At 43.4% G+C, this 11,999-nt stretch overlaps 1 protein-coding gene across 2 annotated transcripts in view; it reads right to left on the reverse strand.

Annotated features, from left to right (window-relative positions):
• si:ch211-200p22.4 (phosphatidylinositol-binding clathrin assembly protein) overlaps positions 1–10,933 on the reverse strand; it is a 146,085-nt gene extending 135,152 nt beyond the window's left edge. The window contains exon 1 of one of the 2 annotated variants that reach the window (XM_034676580.1): positions 9,876–10,933. In XM_034676580.1, the coding sequence (XP_034532471.1) occupies positions 9,876–10,005 (130 nt within the window). In that variant the 5' untranslated portion in view covers positions 10,006–10,933. The remainder of the gene's footprint in view (positions 1–9,875) is intronic. The other variant, XM_034676581.1, reaches the window with a different exon arrangement.
• Between the last annotated feature and the right edge of the window lie 1,066 nt (positions 10,934–11,999).

Raw genomic sequence — 11,999 nt, forward strand, 5'->3', positions numbered from 1 at the left:
TCTGAATCAACCAGCCACAGTCGATTTCCTCAAAGCTCTCATCCTCTCATTTGAACACAACGAAAAGCAGAGAAGACAGATGGTTCGGAGGAGGCGTGAAGAAGGCCATCAACAGCACATCAAGCTTTATCGACCGTCTCTGAACAAAGCCAAAGTGGGGCCGGGGTACGACTTTCACCGTCTGCCACTTACAACAGCTCATTCACACCTCAGTTTATGTGACTGCAATGACATGTTGCCTCCTTCTCATGTGACGTCTAGGTGCTAATTGCTGGACGAGGTTTAGTGCTGGAGAAATTCCAACAACGTATTTGGTTAATCTGCGAACTGGCAAGTGAACAAAGTTAATCTTCCCGGAGTGTTTCTGTAAGGGAGTAACATACAGGGATGAGAGGTTGTAGTGGAATGGGAGTCTAATGTTGAGGATCCTGAAACAGTAACCTGCACACTGAGGACTATTAGTGTAGTGAGAGAAGGTGGAAGGTAGGGCTGGGCGATAAAACCCTTTTATTGTTACTTTTTTAATATCAATCTTCTTCTTCAATGTCCTCCGCTGATCCTCTTGGCCTCTCATAGCTCACACCCTTTTTTTATTTTTTACAAATACACACACAACAACATGCCTGCTTCCTAAAAAAAAGCCAGTCTCATCAGTCGTTTGTAACTGGTTCAGGGTTTGCATCGTCAGATCTCAAAGAAGCCACAGTCCACTGCAAATTTTATTCAAAAGCTGTTGCAATTAAAAGCAGCAGCACGACTAATTTATGTCAACATGAGGCAAGCAGCCGAGCAGGAGAAATATGTCTCACTATGAGATGCACAAGACCCCTACAGCCCAAAAACACCAGCTAAAAAGCACCTGACAGGATCTAGCAGGATCATCTTCCCATTGCAAGGCGTGTGACAAGAAAGGTACAAGTTCCAGAGCCATTAGTCTTGCTGCACATGGCTAAAGATGTAGTGCCCGTATATACAGTGGAATAGCCCGGGATTATCCACATACTTAGAACAATCCACCCCTGGTATGTGCTACTAAGCCGCAAGTATTTTGCTGAAGTTGCCCTTTCTCATCTGTAAAACTGCACACATCCAAGGCGCATTTCATCAACGACGATTGGGCTCTGCCTCCGGACAGCTAACTCTCCTGACGACCACACAGGTGCTTCAACTTGTTTTTGGTCTTCTTTGTCATCTGTAGTTTTTGTTTTAGCAAAATAGAAATTGATCGCATTCAGTAAACAAGTATGGTGTGAACAAACAAAGCTGTTTCTTTAAGGCAATGTCGCCCAGCCCTACAGAAAGGGGTGGTTTAATCCCTGGGGTAGACGGTGGAGGTTTTCTGCCTCATCCTTATAATTTTCTCTTCCATTCATGAGCCTTTCAGCATCCTTGGTATCCCACACCTTGTTTCATTTGGTGTTTACTCAATCTCTGATCTTTCAATTTTCAGCCGCGAGAATTGAAGCCAATGCAGAAGTGTTAAAAACTGCAGTTCATCGAGTGTCCACTTGTGGCTGGCTCCGGACGTACAGGAAACCACATACACACCAATTCAAAAAAGTCGATCTTTACAGCAGAAATAAACATGTTTACAACCTGGTACAAAAAACGAGTGTAGTCTGGATAGCTAATTTCTCAATCGGCAAACACTGTGTAGGGGTGAATTTTTCCATAACGCGGCAATTTCGAAGGTATTAAGATTACGAGTTTTCCATTATGAGAGGCACAGCTGACTTGATTGACAGGCAGGAACACTGTAGCTGTTGGCTAGGAGGCTCAAACCCCGCCTCTTTACGTCACACTCACTCAACAGCAGTTATGTTAAGTTTAACATTTCCAATAGGGCCCCAAATATGGACGATTGGCTTCAAAGCAGCGCTTTCGAAACAGATGGGTGACACCAGGATACTACATCCATTATTTCTACACTCTATGATTGTGGCCTACAGCATTTTTGTCTTTTAGCCTCTCTTTCTCTGTCGTTTTCCCTCTCTTTTCTCCTCTGTTATATCTCATTTACCCCAACAGTGAACAAACTGACATGTCATTACCCAGACTTCTGTCTGCACTGATATGAGAGTCAAACTTACAGAGTGTCTGCTCTTCTGTTCTTTAGCTAAACGGAAATAGTAAACCGTGGAATGCCGTAATTGACCAATTAGAATCAGGTATTCAGCACAGCTATGTAATGACTTACACGGTTACATATTCCATTACCTGGATCCTTTGGAAGCTTCATTACAGTTGGATTCACCCCTTCCACTGACACTCAACAAACACACACTTCAGCTGCATAAACATCACTGAGAATGCAGCTGATTTCACCATCAAGCTTCCCCTGTCAAAGAGAGACCATTTAACACAAGCCAATTTGCTGGTTTGCTGCCATGACAACAGAGTGCCGGTGAATGGGAGGGAACTACATACATTCAAGATTGAATGTCACAACTTTTCTAAAAAAAAAAAAAGCTGCAAGACGGTGAAACAATGAGTGTTTCAATGACGCCACAGAGGAGAGAAGTGGCCTCCAGAGTGTGCAGCGTCTGTTTGCGACGCCGATCAGTCAGCTGCCGGATTAAACACACGATAACTCACACCTCGACAACCTGCAGACTGCAAGCACGCACAGGCATATTCAACACATTCGTACCCATCCCTCATTGATTTTTATGATGCTAATTTCCATAAATAGAGAAGCTTTTTGCAGAGCCGATGGGAAGGACTCGTCATATTTGCCGTCGACTCTGAAAGCCAGGGTTAATTGAGGTGGACAGTCCCAATCGCGACACTAAATGGCTTTAAAACGGCTCTTATTTTCGCCAGCGGTGCGTGAATGTCACGGCTGCTCAAGCTAACAGCGGACCCCTCCGAACCCCGAGCACACTCACTGCTGGCCGGCATCACTGAAAGGCCTCTCCCAGGGTTATTCGGTTATTGGGTCTAGATGCAAATATGCCGGTGAGATCATTCACAGCTTGCCGTCAGACAGTCACAGCTGCTTGTGGTGAAATTGTGCCAAGGGGAGAGCAAGGGAAATGGTTGTGTGTGTGTTTTTGTCTGTCTGGAAAGGTTAGCAGGGGGCCTCTCTTTTGGAAAAAAACAACACCACTTTCCTTTTAACATCAGGTATCTTTAGGTTTTTCTTTTAATATTGACAAGCAGCTCCACAGGACTACAATCCTCTACACAGTGGACTTATTAACTGACTCACACATCAGCTATCTGGCTCTCAGCTGCTGCCAAATGCCCCCTTGCTGTCCTAGATTGTGTCCAAACCTGTAGCATCTTGTCTCCAGATGTATCCACGTTGTGCCAACATGGACTGATTCTTGGCCCCGGCTTGACTTGTGTCTAAATGTGTCTTGGTTGGCAACTTTCACTTCCCTTCATCATATTTGCCCAAATACACACATTAGCACTCAAACAAGCTGCTGTAAACTATGTCAGTTATTAGGAAACTCAGCGTGTGTGTGCTGATTTCAAAACCTTGTTAGAACTAGAAGGGAACTAGTGAGAGTACAGATGTCTGCCAAGGCCGCTGATGCAGTCTTTTAGAACCTCCGAAAAATGTGTTTCTTTCATAACTGCATTTTTTCCAGCTGAAGAGGTTGAGGTGACTTTACCGTCCACTTTGCACCTGTGTTACAATTTCTATCAATATTAACTCTGGTTCATGAGCTTGGACCATGATCTGGATCTGCCAAGCGGCAACCTCCGGCCGGCCGCGAGGATTGAAGCCAATGCAGAAGTGTTAAAAACTGCAGTTCATCGAGTGTCCACTTGAGGCTGGCTACGGAAGTACCGGAAACCACATACACACCAATTCAAAGAAGACGATCTTTACAGCAGAAATAAATATGTTTACAACCTGGTACAAAAAACTAGTTTAGTCTGGCTGTTGGCTAGGAGGCTCAAAGCCCGCCTCTTTACCTCACAATCGCTCGACAGCAGTTATGTTGAGTTCAACGTTTCCAATATGGCTGCCGCCGCTGATTGGCTTCAAAACAGTGCTTCAGAAACAGATGGGTTACGTCACGGATACTACGTCCATTATTTATCCAGTCTATGAGATCTGCTCAAAATGTTAATGGGTTATACTCACCACCAGTAACCCTTAGTAATCTTAAAGGTGAGTGGACAACTCAAATGATAAATGGTAAATGGACTTGTACTTATATAGCGCTTTTCTAGTCTTTTGTGACCACTCAAAGCTCTTTTACACTACTCGTCACATTCACCCATTCACTCACTGATGGTAGGGGCTGCTATGTAGTGAGGGACCATCAGTGTTAGCCAATCTCATTCGTACACATTCACACACCTCTGAACAGAGGGAGCAATTTGGGGTTCAGTGCCTTGCTCAAGGACACTTCGGCATGTGACTGCCGGAGTTGGGATCGAACCGCCAACCTTCCAATTGATAGACGACCGACTCTACCCACTGAGCCACAGCCGCTCAAAACAATACTCTATAAACTGATACACAGAATCAAATTTGATATATCTCTGTTGTAAATTCAAATCAAATTATGCAAATAACCTAAATCTGAGAAAAATAAGATTCTACAAACTAATCCTTCACAAAAAACGTATCTTAAACTAAAGACCTGCTTCCTGTTTGCACCGTCAAAAATGATGGATTCAAGAAGCTTATCAGAAAACTAAATCCAGATACAAGCTAACAAACCGTCTTCAACTTTGACTCAGAAACAAGAATCCATATACAGAGGTTATAGTCCTCGCCGCAGAGGTTGCCGGTTCCACTCCTGACCAGTCGACTATTCCCTGCATGTTTTCCCCCACTCTACTCCCCACATTTTCTGTCCATCTTCAGCTGTCCTATCAAATAAAGGCAAAAAGCCCCAAAATATCACTTTAAATTTTCTTTAAAAAGGACCCAAAATCTGCCTTTAAATTTGAATTAAATAATCATACAATATTCATTGTGATAATTCTCGAAATCAACTGATATGAAAACATTTATTGTGAAAACTTCATTTTCAATATCGCCCAGCTCTAATTTGGCTTCTCATTGCTACTAACAGTGGGTCAAATAGTATTGAACAAGTATTGATATTGTGAGATGTTTCCTGGTATCATGTCAAAGTTCAAAACTCTGGTATCGTGACAACTCTGATAGGATTGTCTTACATTTATCAAGTATCGCAGAATCATGATATAATATTATTACTGGAAGCTATGGATCCGGTTTCATATTACATCGTCTACTGTACAGTAGTCCTCTGCAATGTAGTCCTCACTAACCGCACACACAGAAGAAGTCACATTTCTTCCAGCTACAAACATCTATATCTTCCCCTCATGTTTATGATGCCCCATCTGAATTAGTATCGGCCTCAAGAATCCAATATCAGTCAGAGTCTGGTACATTCGCACCTCTTATACGTCTTCGATCAGATCATTCTACTGTTCAGTATGAATAAAGCAGATGGATTGACTGGCACACACCTCACCTGGCTGCTTGTGTTCATTACACTACTGGGAAATTTGGATGAGGCGGCTGGCTGGTTGACTGAGTAATGATCGGACATGCTGCCTGCCAGCCTCCCCAGCCTGCTAACCGACTCACAAATTGACTACCTGCCTGACTGAATGACGACCTCACCTATAACCTGCCTCTTATTCCTTTCTGCCAGCCAGGCAGCTTTATTATACAATACAGAGAGACCGCACAATGAACCCGACAGCCTGACGAAACCGGATGTTACCTTCATCAAAAAGGAACAAATAAAGAGGACAGTGTGGCACTCACTGACTCCCCCCCCACCACCCCCACCCGTGGCACCGAGGTCGTCGCTCCCACGGAGAAATCAATATCCAACAATGATCAAGCTCGACACGGCGTATTGGCTGAAAAGGTCTGTCCAAGTTCACAAAAAGGAGCGGAGACAATGCATGACTCTAGCCGAGCGTCAGCAGCTGAGTCTTGTGAGTGAGGAGGAGTTGACGGATGCGAGGCAGCTGAGCCCAAAGCATCGATCCCAACATGTGCATCCGCGCGCCGACAAAAGGCCGATTCCCAGAAAGAGAGCGGCAGCACATTTTGTCCCCGGTAACATCTGACACAAGCTTTCTACGCACATGGCCTTGATTGACTCACATCTTTTAATGAACGTACACTCACTCTGCCTTTTGTGTCGACCCCCCTCGCATCACCAACACCCTCAACATGACTCAATTCATCCTCAGCTGGCTGAGCTGGCAATTTTCAGGGTTTTTTAATGTGTGCTTTATTACCAAAGTTAATGTGAAACGACAACCAGGATTCAACTGCCAAATGAAATACCATCAGAGGCTCGGATACCAGAAGTTGCTGTGTTTGCTTTTGCTGACGTTATTTGTTGTTGTGTGAGATATTCGCCCAACAAAGCCAAAAAGAGATGAGATGTGTTGTTATTTTTTGGGGTGTGAAACTCATCTTTTTTGTCTCTTCTTTGGAAACAAGGTGAGCACACTGTGTCCTGGCTGTGCTGCAGGTCTGATGAAATACCTGTTTTCAGCAGTTTCTGTCACTTGTTTTGTTATCTGTGTGTGTGTGAAGTGTGTACAACAGGAACCTGCCAGGCCCCCCAAAACACAATGCTTTTGATGGGAGTCACGACTTGTCTAAAAAGTAAAATAATAAAAGTTTGTGGCTTCACCTGACAAAGAAATACAGAGTTCTTTCTGTCTTTGGAAGACTGCGTCAATAAAAAAGTAATGAAGTGCTGAAAATAGGGTTATAAATGGAATGAGACATGTAATTACACAAGTGCTGACATCAGAGGAGAAAAAAACTCAGGAATAAAACCCACACACAACCTTACATGATGAAATTGAATCAACATCAGTTTTCATGCAGTAACATAACAAAACACTGACACTTCCTTGACCCTTGCTGACACTTTCTGAAGGTTATTGGATAAAGGGATGAATGAAGTTAATCAACATCTGCTTTATCATTTACTAACAGCTACAGTGTGCCCGCCTGTCAATCAAAGTCATCCATCCATGTCCTTATTTGGGCAAAACTCGTAAGTTTATCATCTTCGAAATTGCTGCGTTTTGAAAAAAAAAAACACTTGCAGGAGTAAGTGTGAGATGAAACCACAGACGGTATAATAAATGGATGTAGTATGTAATCGTCGGCAGGAGCAATATTTGAAATGTTGAACTCAACTTAACTTCTGTCGAGGTAGTGTGAGGTAAAGGGGCGGACTTTGAGCCTCCTAGCCAACAGCTACGGAGTGCCCGCCTGTCAGTCAAGTCAGTCATGTCCTTAAAGGGGCAAAACTTGTAATATTGATATCTTCGGAACCGCCGCATTAGAAAAAAAATTCACCCTGCATACAGTGTGTGCCGATCAAGCGGCCACCTCCGGTCTCAAACTATGAAGCCCATGCGGAAGTGTTATAAACTGCAGTTCATCGAGAATCGGCTTGAGGCTGGCTGCAGAAACACAGGAAACCACATACACACCAATTCAAAAAAGACGATCTTTACAGCATTAATAAACATGTTTACAGCCTGGTTCAAAAAACAGCTTGGCTCTACGTAGCTAATTTCTCTAACAGCACACACTGTATGGAGGCAAATTTTTTTCAAACGCAACCGTTCAGAAGATATTAAGATTACAAGTTTTTGCCCAAATAAGGACATGACTGACTTGACTTCCTGACTGGAACACATAGCTGTTGGCTAGGGGGCTCAAACTCCGCCCCTTTACGTCACACTCCCCCTGGTTGAGTTCCGCATTTCCAATATGGCTGCCGCCGTCGATTGGCTTCAAGACAGCGCTCAGGAACAGATGGGTGACGTCACGGATACTACGTCCATTATTTATACAGTCTATGGTTCAACCGCCGAAAATAGGGTGACTATGGGACAAAATCAGCTGAGGTAACAGGTCCCTCTTTCTGCACAGGGGCAGCAAATCCATCCTCACAGAAGCTTTAAATTGTCGCCAGTGTAGATATAGATCACTGAAGAATTGAAAGCAGGGCTGGGCGATAATGAAACAATGTTCCATAAAAATGGGATATATTTAAAGCAATAATTACAGCCCCCAACCACTGTAGGCTAATAAGCCTTATACGCTAGCTGCCATCTAACATTAAAGAAAAAATATAATCTACAAACAAAAACTTCACTAAAATCTCATCTTTCACCAAACACCTGCTTCCTGTTAAGACTGTCAAAAATGAGGCATTCAAGAAGCTGATCAGAGAACTAAATCCAGACACAAGCTAACAAACTGTCTGGTTTCTTCAACGTTCACTCAGGAGCAAAAATCTGACTTTAAATTAAAATTAAACAACGATATAATATTTATCGTGATAACACCATTTTCAATATCGCCCGGCTCTATCCAAAACTACTTGGGAGGGTAGGTGTCAGACGAAACCGATTAACTGCATGCTACCAAAATAGCCTTTTTAACATTTTTCTGACTTTTCAGTGCTAAAATAAAGCAGAGTGAGATTTTGTGTTAGAAAACCACAGACTGTATAAAATATGGACGTAGTATCCGTGACGTCAACCGTCTGTTTCTGAAGCGCTGTTTTGAGGCCAACCGGCGGCGGCAGCCATATTGCTTCTGTCAAGCGATTGTGACGTAAAGAGGCGGGCTTTGAGCCTCCTAGCCAACAGCTACAGTGTTCCTGCAGTCAGCTGTGCCTCTCATTGGAAGACTAGTAATCTCAATATCTTTGAAATTTCCACGTTAGAAAAAAATTCACCCCCCTTCACAGTGAGAGGACATCGAGAAATGAGCTATCCAGACTACACTCGTCTTTTGTACCAGGCTGTAAACACGTTTATTTCTGCTGTAAAGATCGGCTTTTTCCCATTCATGTGTATGGGACCTCCGGTACTTCCGGAGCCAGCCTCAAGTGGATCCTCGTTGAACTGCAGTTTTTAACACTTCCGCATTGGACTCATATTTTTAGACCGCTTGGTTAGAAAACACAATAAAATCAGCTGAGGTAAGAGGTCCAGCCTTCTGCACCGAGGCAGCAAATCCATCCTCCAGTGGCGGAGCCAGGGGGTGGCCAGGGGTGGCCATGGCCACCTCTGAAAACTGATTGGCCACCCTGAAATTCTCAAACATGATTGGCTATTTGCCATGTCAGAGGAATTACTTATATTGAAATCAGCTATTGTGTAAATGTGTTTCAACAAGCAAGAAACTAGTTTCTTTGCATTTGAATATTAATTTTGTTGATGCTTTGACTTTGGACAATCATCCTCATTTTGAGTCCTTAAAGAGTTCAGCAGATTTAAATGTTGATACTCTGTACCGTTACATTTTTAATGTCAATGTTAGACATCTACAAAAATGTAATATTTTTAAAATTATTTTATAAAAGAAGTTAAAAGTAGATGTGATTATTGGAAGTAACCCTCTTAGGTTTGGGGTAAGCTCTTAAGTTAGTTTTCCACGCCTGGCCACCCCTTCAACAGTCAGTGCCCCAGTTTGGCCACCCAAGCCAAAACTGTCTGGCTCCGCCGCTGCCATCCTCACAGGAGCTTTAAATCATCACCAGTGAGGAATTGAGCGTCTCAACCATGGCTGGATATTTTTCATTCTTCCTTGCATTTGCAGATCAAAAAGAATTCATCACAATGAAACAGCAGAACTGATTATACATGGATAACTCTCTGCATCCTGCACGTGATCATCTATCTTCATCTCCTCTGCCTCCTCCTCTCCTCCTCCTGATGGTTCTCCCTGACTGTCAGCTGATGGAATGTGAACCAGACCGGTCTGTCTGCTCTCTGAAGCCCTGCAGCTTGCCTGTCTGACAAACACACACACAGCTTTTAACACATGAAAGGGAAATACGGGACAGAAAGGAGGAGAGGAGGACACTCACAGTCAAGGTGTTTCTTCTTGGGTCCGCTCACTTCATGTGTGGTGGCTTTGCACACAGCCTTGCTGATGGCAGACCCAGTCATGCTGTGCTGGGCTGCTGCGATCCGATCCGTGATAGACTGGCCTGACATCTCTGCTTTTAATTCTCTCAGTTTTTTACCTTAATCAGCTGAAATAGAGGAATACCAATGAGATAAAGGTGACTGCACTGTGAAGGGGAGCCTTTAAATCCTCCAGGTGTGTGGACAAACCTGTGCAGAGGTGAACCAAAGAGCAAGATTTGATTTGTTTTGTTTGGCAACACTTTAAATCTAACTATGTAGTAAACAAAAAACACTAGTCTGTGTTAGCTAATGTTCCCTGTGCAGCACTCAAACCAGGAAAGAGTCCCACTTTGGAAGTTGTAAACACTGGAAATGACTTCCTGGTTACAAATAAACATAGCTAACTGGCTGGTTCCTGTGTCACCTGGACGGTTTTTGTTTTGTTGTTATTTCCACCCTCAGATTAGGCAACAAAAAGGAGTAATCCGTGTGAAATCACAGCTTCAGAATCCCCCTTCTTCCTGTCTTCCTTCCTTCCTCCACGTCAACTTGTTAGCTTGGTAAGCTATCACTGGAATTCACACCAAAAAGTGTGTTTTAAACCCACGTGAGGGGGGTAAAAAGTCACTCAGGAAGGAGCAGGACATTGTCTGGAGGTGTTCAGATGATGCTGGGGGGATGACAGCCCGGACAGGTGGGGTTTCCTCCAGGGGGTGGAAGGACGCCGAGAAGCCTTAGAAGCTAGCCGGGGGAAGAGAGTCTGTGAGCCGGGTGGAGAAGTTCAAAATGACAGCTCGGAGCTCCGGTGTGTCCCCTTCACGGACCTGCGGCTCACTCAGTGGTCTCCTCCCAGACCAGGACTACCACATTACCGGCTCGTCTGTTGAGGGGTTTTTGTAGTCACAGACAAGTCCAGTCCGGTGCTGTGCTGCTGTCTAGAAAAAGTCTGGTCTGTGGGTTCTCTTCACGGACTGACTGACTGACTGGCTGGCTGGCTGGTCGCTCCTCTGCCGGACAAAATGGCAGCGTGAAAAATCAGCTGATCTCACAACTGTGATGCCTTCAGGGACCCATGGGAAGCTCGGAATTTTTAACACCATAATCCCAAAACAGTTTTGACGTTCAAGTACTGTACTCCCGTCTGCTTCTCTAAATTTTTTTTTTTTTACATTGTCCTATTGTTAATCTGTCATTACCAACCACAATCACACCATGTCAACCTGTCACTACTGAAACTTTTTTTTTTTTTTTACTGCCTTTAATTACTACTATTGAATCCATTAGTAACATTTGTATTTATCTAAATTCCATTTGTAACATTTTTATTTTTGCTTATTTTATTTTACTAGTCTCAACTTTTTTTTCTTTACTTGACTGTACTTTTGTCTGGGTTGCTGAATTTCACCCCCCGGATTCAGATTCAGATTCAGATTTAGACAACTTTATTGATTCCAAGAAGGGCAATTCATTTACCATACAACATTTAACATCTACAACACATCCATCATACTACAAGTCACAAGTCAAGCACCGGGTCTCTACATGGGACGAGAGGGTCTGTGGAGGACAGCAATAAGTGAATGTAATAAATAAGTAACAGTAAGATAAAACAACGATTAAAAGACAATATAATCTCTAGTAATACCAATGTTATTTGAAATGACTTAAAAGACTACCGTCTGAGTTTAAAAGCCTAATAGTAGACGGGATAAAAGATTTAGAATATGCGGAAGTGCTAAAAACTGCAGTTCCTCCAGTGTCCACTTGAGGCTGGCTCCGGAAGTACCAGAAACCACATACACACCAACTCAAAGAAGACAATCTTTACAGCAGAAAGAAACATGTTTACAGCCTGGAACAAAAAACGAGTGTAGTCTGGATAGCTCATTTCTTGATCAGCACACACTGTACATGGATGAATTTTTTTTCTAACACGGCAATTTCGAAGATATTGAGATTACGAGTCTTCCAATATGAGAGGCACAGCTGACTTGATTGACACTATAGCTGTTGGCAGCCTCTTAACGTCACAATCGCTCGACAGCAGCAATATGGCTCCCTCCACCGACTGGCCTCAAAAC

Source organism: Notolabrus celidotus, chromosome 23, assembly GCF_009762535.1.
Source record: "Notolabrus celidotus isolate fNotCel1 chromosome 23, fNotCel1.pri, whole genome shotgun sequence".
Lineage (NCBI taxonomy): Eukaryota > Metazoa > Chordata > Actinopteri > Labriformes > Labridae > Notolabrus > Notolabrus celidotus.